This window comes from Labrus mixtus, chromosome 7 (assembly GCF_963584025.1).
Source record: "Labrus mixtus chromosome 7, fLabMix1.1, whole genome shotgun sequence".
NCBI lineage: Eukaryota > Metazoa > Chordata > Actinopteri > Labriformes > Labridae > Labrus > Labrus mixtus.
In genome coordinates, this window is record NC_083618.1 from 11,055,791 (window position 1) to 11,082,252 (window position 26,462).

Genomic DNA, 26,462 nt, shown 5'->3' on the forward strand with positions numbered 1-26,462 from the left:
AATAAGCTAAGGCAGAAATTGGATCCATCTATGAAATAAAGTGCAGATGAGGCTCATCCTATGGAGATGGAGGAGGAGATATGTGAAGAAGGAAAAGTAAAGATGAGTGAGGGAGAACAAGATGGAGGGTTGCATCAGAGAGCTGAGAGAGAAGGAGAAAGACAGGAGACAGAGTGTGCAGCGCGCTTGTTTTCTGCTGATACAGATCAGGTTTCATAAAGATCCACATGATTGCCTCATAACAAGGGGGACGCAGAGAGGAATGAGACGGAGAGATGAGGCGGAGGCAGGCAGAGACACGATGAAATTGATAAATAGCTGCTTGCCCTCCTCACAGCTGCTGTCTTTGTTTTTTTCCCCTTGTTTCCCCCCCCCCAATGGGCTTTATATAATTATCCTAGCTGTAATTTGGAATAAAAAAATAATCAAGCACAAAAACAATAATGACGGAAAGAGTTTGTCCCACTTGTGCGTCTCTAATTGGATGAATAGTTCTGTCCTAGATGGTGTTGTGTTGCTTCAGTGTTGGCTTATTTCTCAGTCCATATTACTCTTAATGTCCCCATGGCTTCTCTGTTTCCCTGATTGACGGTGAAAACCACGGTCCCATCACCGTGGCTCCTGAGGACTGGCAGGGGGCCAAACACAAGGCTTAGATACTGCTGAGCCTGTGACTTACTCTGTCTATACTGACTTGGCTGACTGACTGACTGACTGAATGACTGACTTAGAAACCCACTGAGAACTACCAGAAAGCAGGTGGAGTAGTACTGTAACTGAACATTGTAAACTAGATAAAAGTCCTGTTTGAATAAAGTTATTAGGATAGAGGACCAAATGAGCAGAAAATATCGAGAGATTTTTTAGGCGATAACTCACCGTTACACCAAAACATTTTGTTTACTTTGGCATAAAGAATAACTTAACACCATGCTGAAATGATCATTGAGGTATCTGATAAAACATTGAGTTTGTCTGTCTGAAAGGTGGGTGTGGTCAGAACACAGACAGTTAAGAACATGGACACACCTTTAGTGACGTCACCCATTGGTTTCCGAAGAGACGTTTTGAAGCTGAACGATGGTGGTCGCCATTTTAGATTTTACATTAACTTTCCAGTAATAGGCAAACAGGTGGAGCTGAGGTGGAATTTAAGCAAACAGCTACAACACGCCCATCTTAAAGTTAAGTAATCCCGTCCCAAATCAAATGCAAAACTCTTACTTTTTATATAAATACAAGAGAACAATTTCAACCCCTTTGTACAGTGTTTACTAATAAAGAAATTAGCTTTAGAGACTTAAATAGTTGTTTGTAACAGGCATCAAACTTGTATCTGTTGTAGAGACAATCATTGCAATGCAGAGCCTAATGGGGATTTATTTGCTTTTTCAGCTAGTCTTAAAAAAACAAAACAATCAATGTAATGTAGTGTAGGACAGTTGCTATTGAGCCATTCAAAAGAGTGCTTGGTTATGAGGCACGCTTAGTGTATTGTCTATTTAAATATTATATGACACACACTGACCAAAAAACTATTCCATAAACAATCATTATTACAAAAAAAATTGGAGCATTGACTTTTCAAAATGTCTTAAACACAACCCAAGATCTCCATAGAATCATAGTTCTATGTTATTAATATTGGGAGCAGCAGGAGGACATTAGCAGAGGCTTTAGCTTCTGGCTTTAGCAGAGGAAATCTGAAAGTCAATATCTGATCGATCAATTGTTTCTCCAACCAAATAGAAGCAGTCATCGGTGAGCAAAACACAAGCGTAGGAAAAGTGAAATGAAACTGGCATGGAGTAGGAATTCTGAAGTCTAGAAACAGTTATCTGGATCACTGAAAAAAACCAATGTTGTCAGTGGCTCACTTAATGGTTATGATTAGAAATACACAACACGATAAGTACATTTCCATCAGGACTTTTGTCACTGCGACTGTTTCAGACCTCTCAGTCATTGCCTATATCTCCATTTTCTCCGTAACTTAAAAAGTGATAATCATTCATGAAAATAAAGTGAAACAAAGCGGCAGTTTGGTCTGATTATCAAGCTATAGCTAGATGTTGAGGGTTCAGTTTTAAGTTCAAGTCAGACCATGGCAGTGAGTCAGCACTTTGCTATATTGGGAGCAATACTACACTTTTAGTTAAGTGACTCATACTACTGGAGCTCCAATACGAAGTGACAACTAGCTTTTTTTTAGCAATTAAAACCTATAGAAACATACAACAATAATAACAAGTTATTACAAGGGCAGGATTCAGCATATAATCACCAATAAAATGTCCAAACATTGTAAAAGGGCCTGAGGCGTATTACCATCCTTCTTAAATTCATATAGGCTACATGTAATGTAGTTAAAGGGATACTTCACCTGTTGAAACATGAATCTGTATTGACATTGGGTCATATATGTAGGAGAAATGTGAAATATATTTTGATGTTGGTGCCTTCTTGGCCGAGAAAAGGCAGAAAGTGTCTTATTGGCTCATGTGGATGAAAGACACCAAATCCCAGAATGCACAGCACCGCAGGCCACTCCCACTAAGGTCCTCTATTTCAGAATCAGAATCAGAAATACAGAGGGAAATTCGATCGTTACAGTTTCTCCAAAATATACAATATAGCAGTAGAAATATAGTAATAAAAACATTTACAGACATGTTTACTTCAACACATACGGCCATTTCCTCAACTGATTCCGAAATTTCTTCCAGAATTGATCTTGGAAAATCCTGGCAGAAAACAGACTCTATGTCTGTGTCCATAGGCAAACAGTGAGAGCACCGACAGAGCCCGGCCCGGGCTCTTCATCCTCACTGGCGCCGACAGGCAAGGCCTTATGTTCTGGCTGCTGAGCTGGCAGCGGCCGTCGGCGGCCAGCAATATAGCGACGAGACGGTTGCTGCCAACAGGCCGGTCGCGGCGGCCCTGGCACCCAGCGGCCAGCGGCTGCAGCAGCCAAAACACAAGACCGGCCTGTCAGCAGCAGCCGTCTCGCCACTATATTCATATTTTTTCGCCATTATCAGCTTTCTCCATAGAGCATGTTAGCATAGCTTCCAAGCAATATGGCGGACGTTAAGTTTCAATTCTGGGAGTGAGTTCCCACCCACTGATCTGTGATTGGTCTGTAGCTTCAGTGGTCGAAAATATGAGGAACTAGCGTTGTAGTTTCACACCGCTAACCGCAACACCTTTTCAGTGACGCAAAAATCGTCATTTTGCGTCACTGGAAGCTCCTTTTCAGACTTAGAAATACAAAGATTTCCCATCTCAGAGGAAAATGAGGGCGGGATGCACGACCATTCAAAAATACTACCAGGTTTCTAATAGATAGATAGCTAGATGAATGTGATTAGGTGAATGTTGTGTGTGTGAGAGCTGCTTTTATTTGACTGAAACCACAGCTGACAGCAGCAGAGAGGGACCGTTTTAAATTTTAACAGCGATGGGCTGATTGGTTCACAGAGTTTGTGACACCACATGATAAATTTAACTGAAAGAGTGAAATGCCCAAAGTCAGCTGAAGACAGAGAGAGTGAGAGAGAGTGAGAGAGAGCATGTAAATACTGAATGAGCATCATGATAGTCAGTCTTCCTGATTTCATTTTTGAGAAGTTAATGTCAAAGGAAAATGATGTGTTATGATTTTAAAAAAACCTACTAACTCACAAAAGTAATCAGCTGTCAAAGTAACTCAAACCACATTTTGATGTTTGTGCATGTGTGTTTGTGAGCTTGTGTGTGAATCAATGGCTCCCATGGCCACAGGCTTGCAGAGACATTTGCGTCCACAGCAGAAGTGAAGAGATCTTTCTGCATTATTAGTTCTAGGCTTGGCAGCTCTCTGAGCACGAAAAACTTTCAGCTGAAACCATACTAAAGTCTTTATGAATCCACCAGTGAATTTGAACCCTAAGGTGTAAAGGTAAATAGCTGGTGGCCAGACCTCCTACCTGGCCGTGTGTGCCCGAGACCGCCAACCCTCAAACAACCTTTCCTTGTGTGCATTATTAATGCATTAAGGCATTATGTAATGATCATGCATCCAAAACAGATACAATAGTGTGGCAGCTGTCAGAGCACTAGGATGCCAATTACCACATATGGCCATGTGCCACCACTATGGCCTCTTTCTGACTTTCACTTTCTTATGTGCCCATAAAGAGCCAAAAAGGAAATCACAGAGTAGACAGGAAATAAGAAAAAAGAAAAAGGAAACAACAACTGAAGGAAACGGTAGAGAATGGTTTGAAGAATTTCATGAGAAAGGAAACATTTTGTGTCATGGTAGGAAATGAACGGGAAGATTCAAAATCAGGGGCAGTCATGATTTATTGATGAGTTCATCCCATCTGCCACATTTACTCCAACACATTTGTTTGTAGGTAAATGATGTTTACCAATAAATGCCCCTGTGGAGGTACGTTAAATCCTTCTCAATTAGATATTTTACTTCATTTACAATAATTCTTTCATTCAATCAGTTTCCATCCACAATTTTTTTCCATCTTCAGAGCAGGCTGGAGGCGATCCCAACATGCATTGGATGAGGGAGAGGGAATGCAGCCAGTCTGTCTCATAAAAAGACCAACACACTCATGTTCACATTCACACCCAAAGGCATTGTTGAGTTTTTTTTTGGTTCATGCTATTGCATCTTAGGACAGTGGAAAGAAAGTAAAGCACCCAGTAGAAATATGAGGGGGAATGCAAACATCAGAACCAAAAGATTAAGAACAACATGCAGTATTTTGCCACTTCAATCGAGAAAAAATCAGAGTGTAAAAATGACAAGTTTTGGTTTCATGGGGTGTTATGTGCTGGACTCTTTCTTGGCTGAGAGCAGGACTGAAGTGAGATAATTATCAATCTTTTCAACTAAGACTGAGCATGAAAGCAAACAAGAATATTTCCCAATAAAGCAAACTGTTTCTTTACTATCCGTAATCATTTATAGACTGAAAGATTAAGACTAGAAACCGTATCTATCAGTAAGTTTACGTTCACAGTTAGGTCAAGCTATGGTTATAGCTCGATAATGACATTTAATTGGACTACTGTATCCTAGTATAGAAGCACCGGGGGGGAATTGATTTATGGACAGGAGTATGTCCAACTCCTCTTTGGTAGGTGGGGATATGCCCCCTTTAAGCTTGAAACAATGTGTTTCCAACAATCTGTATACTTCAATATGTTTAACTCCTTCAACTGACTTAACGAACAGTGTCTCCTCGTCTGTCCAAAAATGCTTGGTCTCACTCAAGCTTGAGCACACATGTTGACCTTGGTCTTGTTTTCTTCTCGGCTTTCTCCCGAACATTTAAGCTGTCTGACTTCAGGGTCAAACTAAGCACGGAAAATGTGGAGCATGCACAGAACACCAAGGCCAGTTTAAAGCTGCTTGAAGTGAATAGATGCAAGTGTGATCAACCCCCAACCACATCCGACTTTGATTTGGCCTAGTACGATTTCAGTTGGACTAACATGTTTACATGTGTTCTTCAAGTCAAAATAAATCGACTGTCTTTAACATCATGTAAACATATTGATTGTTTTGTTTGTATCTTTCTCCTCTGTAGGTTCAGGAGTGGCTCTGTTTGAACTGTCAGATGCAGCGAGCGTTGGGGATGGACATGACCACACCACGTTCTAAGAGCCAGCAGCAGATACACTCTCCTCAAGCAGCCAAACCTGAACTTAATCCTGAGGCTCCTACTCAGCCTGCACCTCAGACTCAGCCCCCTCCTCAGAAACAGCCTCCAACACAGGCCCATCCAGCGCCCGCTCCAGTTAAACAGGCTGGTCCAGCTGGCCCAGTTCAGCAACATGCTAAGCTCCCTCCAGGGGCAGTCCCTCTCCCTGGCATGGCCAAGGCCCCGTCCCAACCTGATCTGTCTCGCAACTCCCCCGCCCATCAACCCCAGCACCCTCGCCAGGACCAGACACGCAGCGCAGGGAGCTCCCCGTCACGACAGCCCCCACCTCCAGAGCAGACTTTTGGGAAGCTGTTTGGCTTTGGTGCATCTCTTCTAAACCAAGCTAGCACTCTTATATCTGAGACCACTCAACCCCAACAACAGCCCCCGAAGCCGGCCCCCAAGCCAGGAGGAGCTCCTGGTCCGGGGCCGGGGGCAGGTAAACCCTCAGGACCTCAGCCTGCACAGCAGCAAGGGCCTCGAACTCTTACTCAGCATCAAAATCTACACGCTCCCCCGGACTCCTCTAAACCCAAAGCCTGTTGTCCTCTCTGCAAGACTAACCTCAACATCAGCAACACAGCAGAACAACCCAACTACAACACCTGCACACAGTGCCACCAGCAGGTGTGCAACATGTGTGGATTTAATCCCACGCCACACATAGTAGAGGTAAGACTCTTGCTTTTCCCTGTTTGTCATTCAACTGCGTGAAACTGGTCTGAAATGGCTTCCAGACCTAATTCTCTAAATGAAATGATTTATTGATGTGTTTCTTTGAAAAATGCTGTGTCATAGTGCAGCTGAATGGGCTGTATTGTTATAAATGTGTGGCTCTCTGGACATTTAACAGAGGATTCCTTTGTGCATGACTCATATATGTGGCTTCAGGTGCTTTTAAATATTGAATCTTGTCATTGTCAACTATTGTTTCTTGTTTCTCAGAATGATCAATTATACAGCTCTCTCTTTTTTTAAGGACAGAAAGATCAACATGTGTTTTTAGAACGTGAAAAGTAAGAGACTGGTGAAAGGAACAAGCATGCAAGCGTCTCGCCTTTTCCCCAGCCGGTTTTTCTCTCTCTCCGTTTCTCAGTGTGGACCGGCTCTGTTCGGTTCAGTCTTTCATGTAGTAAGCAGAGTGAATTTTAGGCTGTGACTCAACCAGTCAATGAGCATGCGAGCCTGGGGTTGAACGGAAATATATTACCAATCTTCCGGAAACGGAGCCTTATCAAGTCCAATTAATGTGTAATCTAAGTATTGATTAGTCTCATTCAGGGGTCAACTGAGGGTATTCCTCCCTAAAGTGTCCCCCCCTGTTTTCCGTCAACCCATTCTGTAAGAGAGCAGGGACTTGCAGTGGCTTCCAGAGCCAGGCAATAACAGAGTTTAATTATGCAAATCAAGTCCAATTGAATGATAGCAGTAATAACAGGCTTTCTGCGGAGTTCTGGCTTTTTATGGGCTAGCCTTGTCTTCCCAGGCATCTGGTTGTCACAGGCACTAGCACAGGCCATTCACAGATCGCTATGGAAACAGAGATAATTTGTTTGTCAGCCGTCCCTTTCATGCTCGGCTGCTAAGAAGCTGAGGGTCTAAAAAACTTTTCAGACTGCAATTTCTCCATTTTCATGACAGAGGCTCTGTCATTAGGTGTCCTATGTTTCTTCTTGGCTGGCTGCGTTTTTCTATTCAGTCCAGCATAAGGTGCATTCGTCCCAAACCTGAACGCTTTTTTGTTGTCAGTCCATGTGAGCTGCTGGCAAGATGGTTGTTTTCAGAGTGGGTGAGAACCATTTGGGCATGTTGTGAGGCTTTGTACTTTGATTCTAGGTGCCTCAGCTTGATTTCAACAGCTTGTTTGGCACTTTGTTCCTCTTCATCCTCTCCTAATCTCTCCAAACTTTTCTGTTTCTCTGTTTCTGCTTTGTCACCGTCTTTTTCCGGCTGCTGCAGGCAGAAATGTAATTATTATTATAATGAGGGTGTGGTGACAATGAAAGCCTGTAGGTGCTTCAATTCTTCACATGATACTTCTCAGTCCTGATTTAATTTATCAAGTATGATCAGAGCCCTGTTAGATCAACTGAGCGAGATGAGTAAATTACTAATTCATGAAATGTATTAAAGGATGACGGAAACAAACAAATCTTATGAAAAGACTGAAAACAAACAATGCACAGGTTAATTTACAACATCGCTTTCCCTGCCAATTCTGTGTCTCTCAGCCTGAAGCCTGGTGAGTATTTACAGCAGGATCTGTGTGTGCCTGTGTGTGTGTGTGTATGTGTGTTGGTGTTTGAACATCTAAAAATACACTATGTCACTCAAAAGTGTGGCTCATTTACGCATGGCTTCTTCTTTAAACATATTTTACCACACAAGAAATCAGTTTAAACTAATATTCACTTGGACTTGGGATATGTACTCATCTACAACAAAAGATATAAAATATACAAGTTTTTACTTTTTTTTAGATCCAAAATGGAACAATGTACAGGAAGCAAAAGCTGTCTTCACATATGCACTCCTAAAAATGTCTAGACAGCCTGCCCCTCCTGAAATCTTCCAGAGTTGCTTGTTACCACATGTCCCTCATAGAGATTTTGCCTTTTTGGACAGGAGGGATAGATTATGGTCTTAGGTGACAGGACAGGAGGCAGGACAGGATGTAAGAAGGACGCGCAAAGATGTCTGACAAGCAACAGAGTATGACTATATGATGACAGTTTTTACTTACAATGGCATGTGTAATAGAACTTATTCACAAGAGAAACATAATGAAGCATTTTCATTACAAGACAAAGACTACAATGGTCATGGGCTAGTTGCACAATATAAATGTCATCATCCCGCAATACATTTCCATGCCTGTTAACTGCTGTGACACATATCCACTCACCCCAACTTCACGTGGAAATTTTACAAGGGTGCTGGCAGAAGGAAGTACAGGTTAAGTCGGAGTGACATTTTTGACTGATTGTGTTCACAGATGCAGCTCACCCTGAAAATGTTGGGTTAGTTTCAGGAGTTTCATGCATTAGTGACTAGAGCTTAATCTGGTCAACTGGTTATGCTTCCAGATAGACAAGACAAATTGTTAAAAAAAAATGCAAATGGACTGCTGTTTTATGGGTCATGTGTTTCAAGTTTTGGTAAGTTTATTTTTTCTTACACTGAAAAAAGTAAAAACTGCAGAAAAGGAGAACATAACTCTACAACATAACTTAGATTTATCACAAATATATATTTCTAAAGTACTGAGTGGCACGCGTCTTTACTTTCTGCAACATCACTTTTTTTAAAATGATCTGCATCTCGAGGAAATGAGAAACATGCTGGAATATTTGTGAAAATATATTCTGCCCCCCTCCCCAGAATGACACAATGCATAATTCATTTTGAACAAATTAGGCTGAGCTGTATCATGGGGAGAAAAAATAGCCAGCCCCTTTTTAATCTGTGATGAGAACATGAGTGCCAGCGAGAACCGGTGGAAGAACGGAGGAGGAGGAGAGAAAGAAAAGAGGTGATACATAGATCGAGGAGGAGGAGGAGAAGAGAGAGAGAGAGAGAGAGTGAGAATCAGAGATAATGAGTGAGAGGACGCCAACTGTTTGTTACAGCACACAATATTTCCCGTCAATTAGTGCTGAAAGTCATGTGTGGCTCTGAGTAAATAAGCTGTCCTTGTTTTTCGGATGCTTTTCTCCCCCATTACGCTTCTCAAGGAGATTAAAAACCAACCTTGTGTCATTGTTGACTTCCTGGAGTTATTGAAAATAAAACTTTAGATGTTTAAGCTGCTCAATCTGATTTACAGTACGCTGCCTTCAACCTTGGTTCTTGAACGACTCTGTCTTTCCATTAATTGAAGCAGCCATGCTTGAGATTTTTCTTGAATGTAAATACAGGTAGAGGTGTGTCTGACACAATACATTACATTTTCAGATCCTGCAGTCTGAGTATAATATTATGGTCCCATTACCAGTTTTCCCATATGCCTTATACATCATTCCCACGGTCATGCCAGTGCACCAAATGTGACTGTTTATGTGTCTATTCTTTTGATACTGAAATGTGGCCTGTTTGTAACAAGGCAAGGCCCTGAGTGGATCATTAGCGAAACGACTGAAATTCTCACAGAAGTGTAGAAAAGTGTAGAGAAAAAGAAAACATAGCTCATCAATAATTCAATGAGGGAGAACATTATAAATAGTTCATGCAGTGTGCAGCAGTGAGCGAGTTGTGTTTGATTCCTCGTGTCACATAAGGTCGGTGTGGGTTGATGCCCGTCTGTATTTGTGTATGCATGTGTGTGAGAAACACATGCTGCAGGTGTTTTTCTGTGTGTGTTTTTATGGAGCAGGTGAGGTTTAAGTTCAGATTTATGATGAAATTGAATACTAAAATACTAACTAAAGCCGTTTTCACAGATGCACTCCTGAAAATATCTAGATAATTTCAGGAGGACTGCTCCGGATATTCTGTTGGCCTGGCTGTTCACATTTGCACATGACAACAGGAGTCAGACTGGAGGGGGGTCCCCTGAGGAAAGACGTGACGTAAAAAAACAATGCGGAAGTAGCCGACTAAGCAACAGAGTCCGATATATGATGCTATATTGAGAATATTTGCCTTAATATCAATGCTACGTGTAATTTAACCGGATCCGATATTTGAACTAAAGAGCGGAGAACAACATAATCGAAACAGGAAACATAATGCAGGTGTTTAACACCGTGCAGCAGTCACAGTATATAAACGTCCATTGACTCGAGGAGAATTCTCCAGATAATATCCTGCTGTGTTCTCACATCAGCCCACTCGGATTTGCTGCCGAAAAAGTCTTAGGGGGCTGGCAGGAGAAACTTCGAGTGAAGTCGAGGGAAACATTTTGCTGTTTGCGTTCACACATACAGCTCCTCCGGCAAATATCAGGAGTTTTTCTAGAGTTTTCTGCAAGTGTGTAAGCCCTTTAATTCTTGTTCTTTCAGAGAATATATTGTCCCTCACATCAAACTAATTATTTCATCTTAGATTTACATTGCCCCTTCAGTGTGGGGATAAGTTTGAAATTTGAAACAAGACATAAGGTTGATCAGACAAACCAACTGTAGATTCATATTTGCATATGCTCGTAGTGTCAGCAGAGCTCTGTGCTCTGTTCTGGCTCTGGTACTGCCAGAAACAACCTCTATGTATCAACATATAACATAACATAACATAACATAACATAACCTAAAAAATGTTCTTGTTACTTCTCCTTATGTCGCTCTATTTAAAGCGGTCTTTACATCGTATGTACAATAAAGTGATAGAATACTACAGGACACACACATAGGTGCACATACAGGCTCTCCAGCAGTCTCATTCTGTAATATGCTCAGCTGTGACAAAGCAATTACAGGCAAAGACTGTGCAAAGAGAGACCTTTAAACTGTCTGAAAAGCTGTCTGTGGTAACCAGGCTCACTTGTAAGTGCCTCGAACACAGGGTGCAGTAAACTGATGAACTGTTGATAATGAGAAAGCGCACGACATTGCGTAGCATAAAATGTACCCTTTAAAAACGACATTTAAAACAAAATGATGTATTTAAAGAAACACATTTACTGTATCCAGCAGCTTCTTAGAGCAACAAACAGATTCAAGCTGTAATTTTAATTTTAGAAATTCTTGATGGAAATCCTATTGATTTGTATTTGTCTATTCAGGCATATGAATTTCATTTGACCGCAGTGTGTCCTTGAAGACACAGCAGGCACACAGTAAACATATGTAGAACATGTAGTATTTGTGAATGTGTCACAGCTCTGCAGGAACACAGTTGCCACTCTCACACAGAGTATAGATGAACACGTCATTGTCATTCTCAAACACGCTGGAAGTGTTTTCTGAAGGTTGGCACCAGCCGCTTTCTCCCTCAGGAGTCCCATCCAAAGCCAGATGGCTGCCGGCATCATGCATCCAAGCCTGCCGTGCTCAGCCTGGCTGCTCCCAAAGTGATGATGGTACACCATCACCGCTTCAAACGCCCACCCAGCCTCAATCAGCTGCTCAACGCCTTTTAATACTTCTATTTTCCTTTGTACTGCAATGCACTATATTTTTATACAAGGCAGTTGGTAGAAGAATGAGGACTGCAGAATAAATTGCAATTTGGTTGCCATACAATGTGTTTATTGCATTTCAATAACACACACAAAAGATTATCTTTATTGCAATAAATTAGAAAACTGTTTCATACACTTGTGCTGACATCCACAGACATTTAACCTATCAAAGGGGGAGCCCTGGACACAGAGACCATTCAATTATAATTATGTAGCATCAGCTAGCATTAAGCTATTGGTTGGTGTCAATGAGCAGCAACCTAATCTCTATTAACAGATTCTACATAAATATGTAGAGTCTGTACACAGGGGTCTGGATTTTCAGCATGGGAAGTGTTCATGTTTACATTTGTAGTACATTTGTAGTCCGAGCTGTATTGACTATTTACGTTTCAGCAGGTTTCCACATATGCAGGAAAAAAATAAATGTGGACAGAAAAACATGACATACCAGCTCCCATCGATGTTTAATGATGATTTATTTGTCTCAGGAAAACTGATATCAACGAGGCCATCGTGGCCGTTCAAAAGATCCAACATTTGTACTTGAGCCACAACTCTGTGTCACTACTTTTTAAAAATCTGCATCATGATCATGTTCACTTTTCTCAGAAGAATAGTTTTAATTAGTTATTTCATACAAAAAAGAAAAGATTTTAAATCATCATGATTGATATCTCTATTCTATACTCCTTCTGCACTGTGTATCAAATAAGCAGAGTGGAGAAGCAACTGAAACGCTAACACAAGAGTCATTAAACTTTCCACTAGTGTCTGCTTCAAACAAACACAAGAATCTATTTTTCTTTGGACTGTACCGTCTGGAGGAGTCTCTGATGTTTTATAATTAAGTTTAATGTGTGCCATGATAATTGGAGGGGGTGGGGCATCAATTCTGCGGATCCACCAGCCAGATCCCTTCTGCGTATTACTTGGCTCCAAATGACATCATCATCGCAATATGCCAGCGCCCTTGGCAAGAAATTTTGGTTTAAATTTTGTTTATTAGAAAACGGGGATGGAGCTGCACTGTCCATATTCATATATGGTATATAGGATAAATTGAGAGTTGAGTTAGCTCTATTTGAAAGGACAGACTTGAAGAAAATGTGGTTGATGAAAACCTTGAGGTGAAAAACACAGTACTTCTGCTATTTTATTTTTATTTTATTTTTTCAAAAACTGGCACTGTTTAAAACTAAATTTAGGTTATAGCTAAAATACTAGAATGCAATGCAAGAATTCAATTTATTAGTTTTTCCTAATATCCTGCAAGACACACACACACATGCATCTTTCTCATGCAGCACATGCCAGCATGCATGTCACACACACACTGAGAACTTACCACAGTGATGGAGTGAGTGACATTGTAAAAGTTTTCAGTTCACTGTTCAAAGAGAATTCAGGCACAATTTTGAGAATATACATTTTTTTTTGTTGCAGTTTAGTAAAATCAACCTTACTTCCAACAACCATTTTAAAATGCTAATGGTAGCATCTGGCACTGCGTAAAGAAAGACATTTTGCAGCGCTGCAAACACCCACATACACTTATAGTTTGGACACCCACACACAACAACGTCCTGCGCCCTCCTGTTCTCTTAGTTCAGATGTATTAAATTGGTGAAATGTGTGATCCTGACTCACCTCGCTGTAAAACTGAGAGTATTCCAAAAGCAGGAATAGATTCTCATGAAATATTTAATTATTGTCTTGCAGGTTATTTCATTTAAGCTCTTTTTTGAAGACGTTAAATTCTCTTACATTACACATATATAGCTCTTGTGGCAAATTATCTTTTTTATGTGTCAAATTCTTTAACAGGACACTGCTGTTGTTTTGTACATTTGTCACTCTTGTTTCCCTAAAGTCAGGATGGATGTACTCATGGGATGCCTCCCCTTCCTCCTGTCTGCATGCACTGGAGAGTGCTTTGCTGTTGACACATTGATTGAATTGGCAATTACTTCAGGTTGAGACGCTTGCAGTTGACATTGCAACACAGATACTCAGCCCCTCTTGATTCAGTCTATACGCTCTGTTGGTTTAGCAGCAACAGCGGGGCGAGCATTTTAAAAGCCCCTGCCGTAAAAAGTCAAAGTATTTGTAAGAGGTGATTCAGACACAAACAAAAGGAGACATGGAGATGGGTGTTTTTGGTTTGTGTTTGTGTGTGAGAGTGAGAGTGTATGTTGTAGAAGGAGCTAATAGTTAAGAGTGTTTCTAATCTGTGTTGAGGGTGTTTAGATTCCCTTGAGTATGCCGCTTAACCCCAACACAACACTGTAAAGACCCACCCACACAAATAAGAGCCATCTGAGAATTAGAAGCCTTGTTGGCTGATTAAACTGAGACAATGCCAGTTTGAGTTAGCCTGATGAATATGTTAGCAATGAAGAGATTGTAATGGGGAAATAAAGAGTTTTCAACAAATTCCAGCAAGACAGAACATGTTCAGTTTAAATTACATGAGGCATGTTTGCCCCAAATTCTTTTGTTCTCGCAGTACACTCACTGATAAAGTCTGTGTAGTAGACAGGGGGACAGGAAGAAGATGTGATGACTGCTTCCTGTTGAGATTATGTGGCGCCCAGCACAGATGGCTCGCTGGTTTGGCGGCTTAAATGCCACTCACTCTCATCTCTGGGCCTTTTGTGTTTGGCAGCAGGTGCCGAGCTCAGACTTAGTGTGAGTTACACACACTTTGACTAAACTCCTGTATACATCTCAACACCACGGCTAAGCTCCCACAACTGCTCTTACATTAGTTCTTATTTTGGTGTGTGTTTTTAGTCAATTGAGTTGCCCGTACTATGTTTGTCAAAACCTTTGATACATGGATTCCTTTTAATACCATGTGTTTTAAAGTTATGCAATATTCATTTTTATAATGATTAAAATATCCAAAAAGTACAGATGCTTAAAAAAACTACAAATCATCAGTATTATGATTATCCCAAAGGGCAAACAAGACGGAGAGCAGTGTTGGTCCAATCAAACACATAGGTCAGAAAGTTCTTAAGTCACAGAAAGCAGTGTAGATAACTCTATCTTAATTGTACAAATATACTTGTGATATTTGGATGGTATGCAGGTTTGCTTTTAATTTTGGGGTAATTTAAAACAAGAAATTACCCAAAACTGGGTGCCTTTGTCTTGTATATTTGCTGCTGTTGTATACAAACAGATACAAATATTGTTTAACGGGAACATAAATAGAAAAAAATAAATATATATATATATTTGACAGTTTTTGTGCCATTTTATAATGCGATTTCATGTGCGTTATTCTGCTAAGATTCTGTGCACCATAAGGGTTCATTTTTCCGGCCTGAACCAGCAGCGCTATCAGCTCTTTTGATGAATGACTATATAGGAGCACGGTGACCATATTGAACTTGAATTACCCTTCCAGTCCTTTTCTGTTCTTCTATCTTCAAATGCCCCTCCTCCTGTACCTTGTGAGCGAATTTGCTCCACATTGGCTTAATCACCTCTTCAGAACTCATCATCTTCAAGGCCTGGTGGCTATGCTAACGAGCTTTAGCAATGCTCCAGGGGCAGCTGGCGGTGCTGTGTCTATCCGCTCTGTCAGAGGCACAGAGGTGGGGCGGAGAAGTCCTCCCACCCCTGCTACTGGGCCTTCCTGTCTCAAGACATCACTTCATCAGCTTCATTGCTGCTCCAGCTCTCTCCTCCTCGCAGCACCTCAGGCATGCGACTACTCCCTAATGCTGGCATTAGGAATGGAGGAGGAGGGGTTAGCTGGGTGTGTGCTGTGCTTAGAGGCTGCAAATACTAAAAGGCTGGCGACAAAAATGTGAGATTATAGAATGGAGATGCAGTTGTATGTCAGGGGAACAAAAAAAACAGGCAGACAGAGGGAGCTATAATGAAAGGGAGCAAGAGATTGAGAGACAAAATGAAAGAGATAAAGCTCACTGATCGCTCAGATATTACATTTAACCCCTTGCTAATCTTCTCAGTGCTGCAGCTGTCGGGCAGCAGTGGAAATGACCAGATCTGTTGGTGAGGCCGAGGGCTGCAGCCCTGAGCAGCAAAAGCAACAATAGCAGAAACTGAATGAGGAGCATTGTACTTAACAAGAGAGATGTTCCTCCCACTGGTTCCATTAGTAAAGACATCGGACTCCACTGAACAGTTTATTTCTGGGGGCTAGAAAGAAACAAGAAGGGGTAATAGTAGTGAATTGGTTCACTTGGTGACTGTCATTGACCTGCATTCTGATTAAACCTCACTTCACAAACCAACAAATACACTTCTTTTTTGTCTCAAATTTTAGGTTTCCTTTTTTTTAAGCTGGATTAGTGATCCCCTCTGCTACAGAAAGAAGCAGCAGAGATGTGTGATCAATCTACTACTGTCAGCTTATCCTCAGTTATCCTCCAATGAACTCTCTCCAGGAAACGTGATACGTTTTTTTTTAACTTTTAATTATTTTTTTTTAAACAAAAATATTTTTCAATCTGAAATTTTGTATGAGCAATGAGGTTCTACATGGTGCAGTTTTTTTAATGGTTTTGTTGCTTTTTATGCTCTTTTTTTAGGTTTGAACTGGATTTGAAGTTATATTGCTCACACCAATTCTGATGTAACAACATTGAATCAAATACTACATGATTTGGGCAATGGACTCTTATAAATACAAGCATAATCATCTTATTTGAAGAACTGAGGATAACAATTGAGGAATTACTTTCTTAACATCCTTGTTTATTTATATTGCATATCTTTATTTTTATTAGTCTATTATCAGAGTTGTTTAACTGCTGTCTTCAGGAATTAACATTTACATTACGCTTGTGCTGTACTTATCACTTTAGTGAGACGAATAGTCCAACTGAACTTGTTCCAGTATTAAAGTCGTACGGCTAGACGCTGTCAGTAGGTTACAGCTTGAGTAACTTGTCTACAAGATTAATGGTAGACACATACAATGTATTTGCTTGGCTGAAAGCTTTAGATTTGCCTGACAAGAGAATGAGAAACTCATCTAATATAAAAGAAGGCTGCAGAGACAGCCTGATTAACTTGTCCTGGAGACAGACATATGCGACAAGACATAGAAGTTGTTTCAGCTCGGCTGCTTACCATAGTGTAAAATACATTTGTCGGGCTGCGGCTTGATTACAGTCTTAGAAAACAGATGTTTGTTTAGGTTCTCTTACTTCTTTTTTATTTGATGCTTGGAGGAATTTCAGAGAAAGTACAACTGACTGTTAATCTTCCTGTGTGTCCATGGGAGTAATCGAATTACCCATCTTCTGTATGATGCATGCTGATAACCTATTCTGTTATTGATGAGTGCATACATGACTTACTTAATCTCATTCAACCACACTAGAATACTGCATCCTATTATCTGGCTGAAATAATGCCTGTCTGCTGATCAATGCTCCAAACAGCGGGGAAGTGACAAATAACAGGAAACATGTCCGAACAGTCAAAGAGGTAGATAGTACATGAAGGTGAAAATATGTCACATCAGAATCTTCTTTTTTTTACTGACTGCAGTATAGACAGCTTGACTACAGATAGAGGTGCCTTTTACTAAACTAGGCTGAGCTGTGCTGCTGCACAGGGTGATTTTTTTAAAGCAAGATTGCAGAGGGATAAACACTGCAATTCATCTGAATATTCTCAAGGCAAATTAGCAGAGCTGTGCTAAATAGCTTCTTTTTTTTTAAACTAACTATAAGGAGAACAGTTAAAAAGCAGAGCAGCTGCCTTCAGAGCGCTTCACTCATCCTTTGAATACTATCTCACACGTTTTGAAGTGTGTGGAGAGGGATATTTGATTGTTCCTGTCCTCTAGGAAAGGTTTCACTTGTTTGAGGAATGGAGGAGGTGGATCCTCTGAATATCCCTTTATTTTTACAACTAAAAGGATTTAGTTATAATTATCATGGAGGCAATGGATGGAGGTTATTAAAAGCCTTGTTTAATAGATAAGTAGGCTATCTGAAATAAACCGATTCTAGCAATTTATAGTTTAAATTATTTTATGGTTTAAGAAATCTCTTTGGATGTTTTTAAGGTGCCAATGATCCTAATTGTATTAACTGCAGAAAAATAGAAAGGTCCACACACTCTTCAGCTCCCAATGAGCAACTTAATTTTAAACAGGGTAACGTTTGGCTCCAAAGGATCTTCCTCAGTCTCCTGCCACATTTGCCTAAGGACGATCCTTTGAATCTGAACATCGCTCTGTTCAGAATAACGTTGCTCATTGGGAGATGAAGCCGTGTGCAGATCTTTTTCTCGTTTTTCTGCAGTAAATATGAAATCTTCAACATAAGGTTTTCAGACAGAAGCACTAGATCATTTTTCTGTTTTAATGTATTCTGTTTCATTGTTGGTCTAGACGTAATTGTTATTGTCTCTAACTGTGCAGAGCACTTTTTATAAAAACGTTTGAATCTGGATGAGGCTTTCAAACAAGGTTTACAAGAACATTGAAATAGTACTCTTATCGACACATACTAAAAGGTTTCTGTACAGAAGATTCTTTTTGGAGGTCTGTAACATTGTCCTTCAAGGGCATCTTATGTCCTCCCAGATGCATCAGAGGCAGACACATCATCATCACCAGTCTGTGTCTGTCTCAGACTCACTTTAAAAAGACAGCGGATAGGAAACCAGCGACATAACACAAAATGATCCTGTGACATAAATTGGATGTGTTGGTTCTTCTCACTTATGTATTGATGGCCCCCTAATGAGACAGGACAGTTTCCACAAGGTGATCCGCCTGTGTGTAGGACAAAAGGGGACACCTGTTTCCCCTGTTGAAAAAAACAGTAAGCGACAGAACAAGTAAATAAAGAGCAGAAAACATGACCTGACCCTGTTCTATCAAAACCCCAGAGGGACAGCAGAGATACACACACTTAATGACAGATGACACTCTGTTTTCCTGCAGCAACAACTCTGCCTGAGAGGAAAAATAATTCTCACACTGCAACTTGCCCCCCCCCCCCCCCCCCCCCCCCCAACAATAATCTTAATCACTTTGGTAATGCGCATGGAGTAGACTCAAGTGTTCGCTTTTAAAATCAGAGTTTGTAATTTTTTGGTGCAAACAAACAAACAGAAAAAGAAATAAGCACATACACAGGGGTTTCCCTCAGAAAAGTTGCCTGGCCTGGTGACAAGTATCCTTTGACAGTGGCTGGCAGCCTTGTGCCTCCCGTCACTATTATGATAAATGCGATAAAGGGTCAAGTGCTAAACTCTGATGATATAGTATGAACTTGGCACTCTGCACTTTACTGATCCTGCCAATTGACATCAACTTACATGTTATCACACAATGCTTAAACCATGTTTTTTTTTTTGGACAATTTTTGTTTATTGTATGATCTTTGTAGTAGTTGATGTCTTTGTTATTTCAAAAAGCAGGAACAGATGTGCCATTAGTCTCAGATTGTATGATAAGCAGATGTTAGCATGCTTACCTTCTGAAAGAGTTCTAACATAGTTAACTATCAGAAGGATGTTAGTACTCTGGTGTTAGCCTTTGCTTAGTGAATTTGTTCGCCTAAGTACAAGTTACATAGCCGCTTGTTTAGCTGATGAATTAAAAAGCATCTTAGCTGTTTTTAAAAGGTATTCTCGAGTGTCAGTAAGGTTGCATAGTAATTTATTAACCCTTTTTACATCTGTAAAAGAAAATGTGGTACACTGCACAGACAGTGGCTGGTTTGCAGTAAGTTAGTGTTGATATAAAACATACATTTTCCTTTTGGAAAATTTAACTGATACTTACAGTTCTAAATTTAGAATCTGCTGGGGAGGTGCTTTCAATGTTTTTCACACTTACACCAAGTGATCTGGCTGCTTTTAGAAATCAGAGATTTCTTTAGTTTTAAATTTAACTCTATAATTTTAAAATCTGACGAGCTTTGTTTATTGGATTCTTCTTCATGCTTTGAATGTGACCTGTTTGAGGCAGACTTGATTGTTTAACATACAAGAACTTTGAATATACAGACACTTTGGCCCCTATATGACTAGATTATGATCATTTATTATATTTTATTATAATCTTTAGTCACGGGATGGGCCTGTACATGAGTGACTGTGACTATAGTTGAGTCCTGCTTGCCTGTGGATGATCCTTCATTTCCTCTCTAATCCACAGGCCTGACCACGTGTCCCCATTGAAGGAGTCCCAGGGGATTGACCTATATACCTGCTGACTCTTACTGACCTGTCACAGTCATGGTGTGGTTTGGCAAAGCCTGGCGCACTACTGCGACATGTGCTCGCTCACGCTTCGCACTGTGCACTTGATCATTTTAAACCTCTGTTTATTCTGACAGCGCACAATAGAAATGGATACAATGGTTTTAATGGCTCTGATGGGACTTTAATGGAGTAACTTGCACTGCCGTCATTTGACTCTTATTGTGAATATTACTGCATCCGAACAGGATGGAATACAGTGAGTATAATATTTTGTAGTGATTTTGACTTTAATGAATGAACAGTGCATTTTGTTTACATTTATTTATACTTTCCTCACATTATGTTTACATGTTCCTACGCCCTTTTAAGGGCATTAAACAAGTGTGTCTGGGCACTGAACTACGTATGACATATTTCCCCATACACCTTAAAGTTACCCTGTTCCTTCTTTTTTACAGTCCATGGTTCCTACCTGCTCAGCAGCGTACCCCTTTGCACGTGGTAGTTAATAATTCATACTGACCCTCTACTCCCCTGACCTTCAGTTGTTACGAATTAATTATGACCCCCTCCGTCGTGCAAGCCTCATTAATCTCTGAGGGACAGAGAACGTGAAGGATTACTATGATGATTTCTGCCTTTGTTGTCACAAAGTTATCCTTTGTATTTTGGCTCTTTTTTCTTACTTTAAAGGCTAACGTGGCAAAGTAGTTTGTTTTTAATTGTCAGAAAAAAATGTAAATACAGATAATAACCAAAGCTGTTTTGACAGAAAAGAAAAGATGTGAAAGCTTTAGTTGAAATATTTTCTGAATACTGAAGTGGGAAGAGTATTTGAAAAATGTTCCGCTTAATTAACCCTTTTTGGGAAAGTATGACAGTGTTATTATAAAGATTTCATATTGTCTAGCAACACTGTCACACCCTCATGTACTTAATTTCCTTCTTGTGATTTATTTGTTGCATGAAATCGATAACTTTGCAAGACTGTATCTTCCTTATTGTCATGATAATGAGCACCTAAACTTATTATATCACTGTGAGGTATGTCATGGCGTTTAATGACAGCTGACATTTCTCACTCACAGCTTGTGTTCTGGTTCCTGGCAGAAAAAGCAGGCAGGGGAACAGACTCGTGCTGTGAGTTGACTGACAAGGAGAAGAGAACACTGGGGCTGTAGGTTATGCTCAGTATGTCTTCATGCACATATGTTCATACACTTTTTTGATCTGCATATTATTCTAGTATGCATGTGTATGTATGAGGGGGCAGATTGAGATAGGACATGGCGTTGTGACAGTCACCATCAATAGTGTAAGGAATAAGATCTGAGGTAGTATTCAAGAGGATGCTGTTAAACATGCAGCCCACTCAAAGTGCAGTATATAGCAGGATCTGACTGTGTGAGTGTTTGTTGTTTTGTTCTGCGCGTTCATGTTGTTGTGTGGGTGTGTTTGCGCCCACGGGGCTCCATATCTATGAAATTCTGCACTCTCTGGCTCCCTCCATGGGTAGGAGGTGTTAAAGCTTTCTGTTACATTTTAGCCTCATCAGTAATTTGTCTCTTACTAATGTGCTTTTTGCCCTTTTATTTTATTATGAAACTAAAAAAGAGAAGGTCAGTAATTAACAATCAGCATGGAGAGTTTCACTGGTGCACAGAGTGACCTTTTATTTATTTAAGTTTAGTCAAGAGAGAAGTACAGAGGACCATCTCTAAATTGCTCCTTGAAAAAAAATATTCTGTAGTCACTCAGAGAACAAAGCTGCATTTGCACCAGAAACTGAAGTCACTGGATACCAGACAGTCAGAAAAGTTTGATACCTGAAAACAAACATTACATATATTAACTGAGCAAACACACAATGTTTTTTTCTCTAATCAGAAGATTCTTGTTTGATACAATACATTTACCAAAATGTTATTTGAATACATTGAAGACTTGGTGTTATGTAGTGACTAGCTTGTCAATCAAAGTTAAACAGAGAGTGACTTACACTAACCTACATCCAGAAACAAAACTCAAAATAACTACAAATCCATTTCTTGATTTTGCAGCCCATAATCCCCCCCCCCACACTTTATTGAGTTAAAGTTTGAGGCTGCATACAGGTTTAATAATTCACCATGTTCATGTTTTTCTACTGTTGATATCTTGTGGGGAGTCTTTCACATGTGGGTGTGTATAATTGTTATTTAATTATAATTCATTTTATAGAATGGGAACAGCAAAGAAAAAGAAAAACAACTTCAAGTTGTCTATTTAGCCACACTGTGACAGGCCATTCTGCGGGGCTTTACAGTTTGTTTTCCCTTCTCTTTGCACGTTTGCCTGAAGCAATGTTGCTCTTATACTTTATGGTGGTTGTTTTTAACAACTTCAAAAACGCCTTTTATAGCCTGGAGTTTATCCACTGCTTAGAGTATTTGGGTGTCCTGCTCCATTCCATTTTGGCTCACTCTAAATTGAAAGAGAGAGAGTAAACATGTTATTTTAATTAAGGAAACCACATTCCTTCATCAAAGGTGTTTTAAAGTGTATCTGACAAACCTCCTTTTATCCTTGTTTGTCTTAGTGGTAGTGGTAGTATCTGATTAATACTGTACATAGTGAATGCATTACATAGTTTGGTGAATTCGTACCTGTGCACGTTTGCATTCATGTGGACATGCTACACATGTTGTTGTGCACAGACACATGTATATTCAAACACACCGTGAGAGTGATCAGGGATGTAATGTCTCAGCAAGTTCCTCTGAGAGTAGGATCAATCTATGAGAAAGGGATCAATCTCTCTGACCTTTTCCTTGAGGTAACCTGCAGTGTTCAATCTCTCATTATTTTTTGACAGTGAAAGGGCAGCTTTTCCGGCTGTGATCTCACTTCACTGTCAGTGTTCACACTTTCCACATTTGTCTCCTGTGGCACATGCAGGTCCATGTGCTTACTGCTCTGCTCAACTTCACTCATAGTGCCTTGTCAACTTGAATAAATAAAAAATCTGTCTTATTGCATCAAACACAAAAAAAACACTGACTGTATGCTTGAGCTGGGTGTATGGTATAAATATTGACTGCAGACATGTACAAATGTGAAAAAGTCAGCTGTCCATGGAGCTCCACACTGCATCTCCTCATGAGGGATGTATTTCTAGATTTTTCCATGTTACTATAACACCTCCATAAAATCTGTCATGCCAACACATGAGCAGCATTGCAGATGCAGAATTCAAGTTGACACAGAAACAAACTGCACATACTGTCACCAGTAACAGAATACAGAAAATACAAGGAAATCCACTTCAATTGCTGCTTAATGAGTTAATGAAAGTTGTTTTAATCAGTGCTGTCACGATGCTGGGATTTTAAACCTCCACACAATAGTAGAAAAAGGCCAATGATGTCGATACCTGTCTCGATACCACAGCAAAAAAAAAAAAAAAAGTATCAAAGAAGTGAACAACCTCAGTTGTAAATGAATTGTGTTACTCTTACAGTCCTATAGTCTTCAAATTGGTAAAGATTTGTTCCTATTTTTCTGGTGTGTTTCCAGTTGCCCTGCATTTAGCTCTCAGTTAACACTGTACAGATTTAAATTCTTAAAGATGCGGGACACAAAGAAATAAAATGTTCATATGTGTAAGTGTAGCTCTGGTTTTCATGTAGAGATCAATAGTTCCAAAAAGGTTTGAATCAAATGTCTTCTTCTTACTTCTTCTTTCTTAAGCCTTTTGCTCCTCTTGGGTGCATAGGCCGCTGACGAATATCCTCCATTTCACTCTGTTTGTGGCTTTTCGCTCACGCTCTCCCCAGTTGAGCCCACTCTCTGACATTTCTGCCTCTACACTTCTTCTCCAGCTGTTCCTGGGGCAACCTCTTTTCCTTTTCCCCTGGGGGTTCCATTTCAGGGCTTGTCGGGTGATGTTTGTGGCAGGTTTTCTGAGGGTGTGGCCAATCCAACTCCACTTTCTCTTTTCGGATTTGTAAGTCTCCTTTCGTCATCATGATTGCCACTCCCTCCGTATGGTTGGCTGCCTCCTCTTCGTGTCCAGAATAGAGAATGGACTGGCTGCTGGTCAATTTGACCTCACCCGACTGCGTCCATCTTGTTTCTGCCAGGCCCAGGACTGAGAGGTTGTAGCGCTCCATTTCCTTGGCAATGGTTGCAGCCTTGCCAGCCTGGAACATGGTTCTGATGTTCCATGTCCCCAGGGGGATGGGTGTTCTTGGCGTCAGAAGGTGTGTCGGATTACCAGCGCCCTTGCGGGTTTGGCTGGTAAGCGTCATAGTCCCCATTGCTGGGGCACCTTCTTCAGCCAGGTGTGTGATTTGGTTTTTATTCGTTAGTGTTTCTGTAACTGGAATGTTTTTACAGGATGGGGTAGTTAACCCCACGCCTAACCCCCAACCTGGAGGGCCAGTTACTGCTTTTCGTCTGACCTCTACTCTAGAAATCTGCCCGGCATGGTTGAACCTGCTGGGGGGTATAAACCCCCCACCGGTATAGCCTTCAGAGTCACGGAGGCACACAAGCAACCCCACCACGACAAGGTAGCAGCACAGGGGAAGTTGAATCAAATGTGAAATGATAAAAATGGCGTCGGAATTTACGAGACGTTATAAACAATCTGATGCAATAGTGACAGCAAAATAATGAGGCAAGTATAAAACAGTCTCAGTGTTTGGACTACATTCTTTGAAAAATAAATGTCTCTGAAGTGGAGACTGACATCCACCTCATATTGGCTCATTAGATGTCATAGTGGATAAGAGCCCCAAATGGCTGAACTTGAAATGTAATTGATAGATTACAGCCGGCGTTTTGTCTTGTCAGCTGTATCTGAGTCACAGTTCACAGCCAAGGATAAAAACAATCTCAAGCGAGCAGAAAAGCTAACCTCCTGCCATTTAATGAGGTTATCAGCTCTCTAACAAGATGATCTCACTTACAAAGTGAGCCGGCCACCGCCAAACAAATGTGCCAAACACACATCCAGGGAATGGTTAAAAACAACTCAAAACAAAAACAGATCTGCAGAGCAAAGTCATTTTTCTAAGTGTTAAAAAACAAGTAATGCTTTTGAAAACTAATTATTTTCTTCTAGAATAACTCCTTTCGTTATCTATCTCATTTGTGGTTTTAGCTGCAGTGTAATTTCTCTGTATTGAGCTGTTGAACTGCTGTTCTAAAGAGGGCAGTTAACCAGTAGAAAGGGATTGTCACAGTGAATTGGATGCTCTGTTTTCAGGCTGCTTTAAATGTCCGTCTCAAAAGAAGCAGAGCCTCAGTCGTCCACAGAAGCGGGATAGAGGTGGGAAGCACAGCCCACATTGCTTACTGCTGTACAAGCTAAAGCACTCTACATGAATAATTTGCTACTCCCAGCTCCGTTTTGGCCTTGCTCCTCTCTCCCTCTCACCCACGCAGTGATGTTATGCTGATTCAGGAGCAAAGAGGAAAGTTTGGCAGTGCCAAAATGGCACGAAAAAGCTTCTCTGTGGAGGAAAAATGTTCATCATTATCTAAATTAGGTATCTGATAAAATGCTGCTTTTATAAACCTGCCTGGAGGATAGAAAAAGCAACTTTGACGCAGCTTTAAGTTTAAAGTGACTAGAGATTCAGGGGCTTGGGTTCTATTTTTATATAGTAGATCATTGTGTTCTGCTCGGTCTATGATATGCTATGTGCACACATATAACTTCAGTAGTTTTCTATGCACACTGTTGTGCACAAACACATAGACGCTTGTCTCTTACATTTCTACACGTTTTATTGTACGATTTTTCTTGTGATAAAACCAGCACAGATGGCTAGTTCTGAGAGGACAGCACCTGTTTATATATAGCTTCTCAGTAGAGCACTTGAGAGAGATGAAAACAAAGCAAATCTGTCTGTTTGGCATGCCAATGGCACCATCTACGCTTGGTTATCTCAGATGAGAAAACCAATTCCTGTAGGATTTGGGCACGCTCAAAAAAGGTTGCATCTTGAATGGGAAAAATATTCTCATTAAATGTTGACTGTCTTACATGTAGAATAAAATGTAGCCACAGTATCTGTCTTTATATCATGTTATGTTTTGGCAGTTATCATGACTTAAGTAAGCTGACGATGTAATACAACTCTTTAGTTTTTGCTCTCCTTTGAAACCTCTAAACTGATTGCCTGGCTCTTATTTTATGTAACTGCCCACACTGTTCCAGCATTCTTTATTGAACTACAAATATCCATGATTAAAAACACATTTTTAAACAAGGGGGGTTGCATAATTTAACACTTGTGTTGCATAAGGATTCTAATTGAGCAGATACTGTAATTCCTTTCTTTTATTAATATTTTTACAAAGAAATTCTGAACCTTTACATGCAAAGGGTTATGGTTACATGATCTCGTACATATCTCAGGTGTAAAGTA

The 26,462-nt window shown here is 40.4% G+C and overlaps 1 protein-coding gene across 1 annotated transcript in view; it reads left to right on the top strand.

Moving 5' to 3' along the window:
• Positions 1-26,462, top strand: part of bsnb (bassoon (presynaptic cytomatrix protein) b) — a 66,832-nt gene that overhangs the window by 16,232 nt on the left and 24,138 nt on the right. Inside the window, exon 3 of the mRNA XM_061042887.1 lies at positions 5,595-6,383. Within this exon, the coding sequence (XP_060898870.1) occupies positions 5,595-6,383 (789 nt within the window). The remainder of the gene's footprint in view (positions 1-5,594; positions 6,384-26,462) is intronic.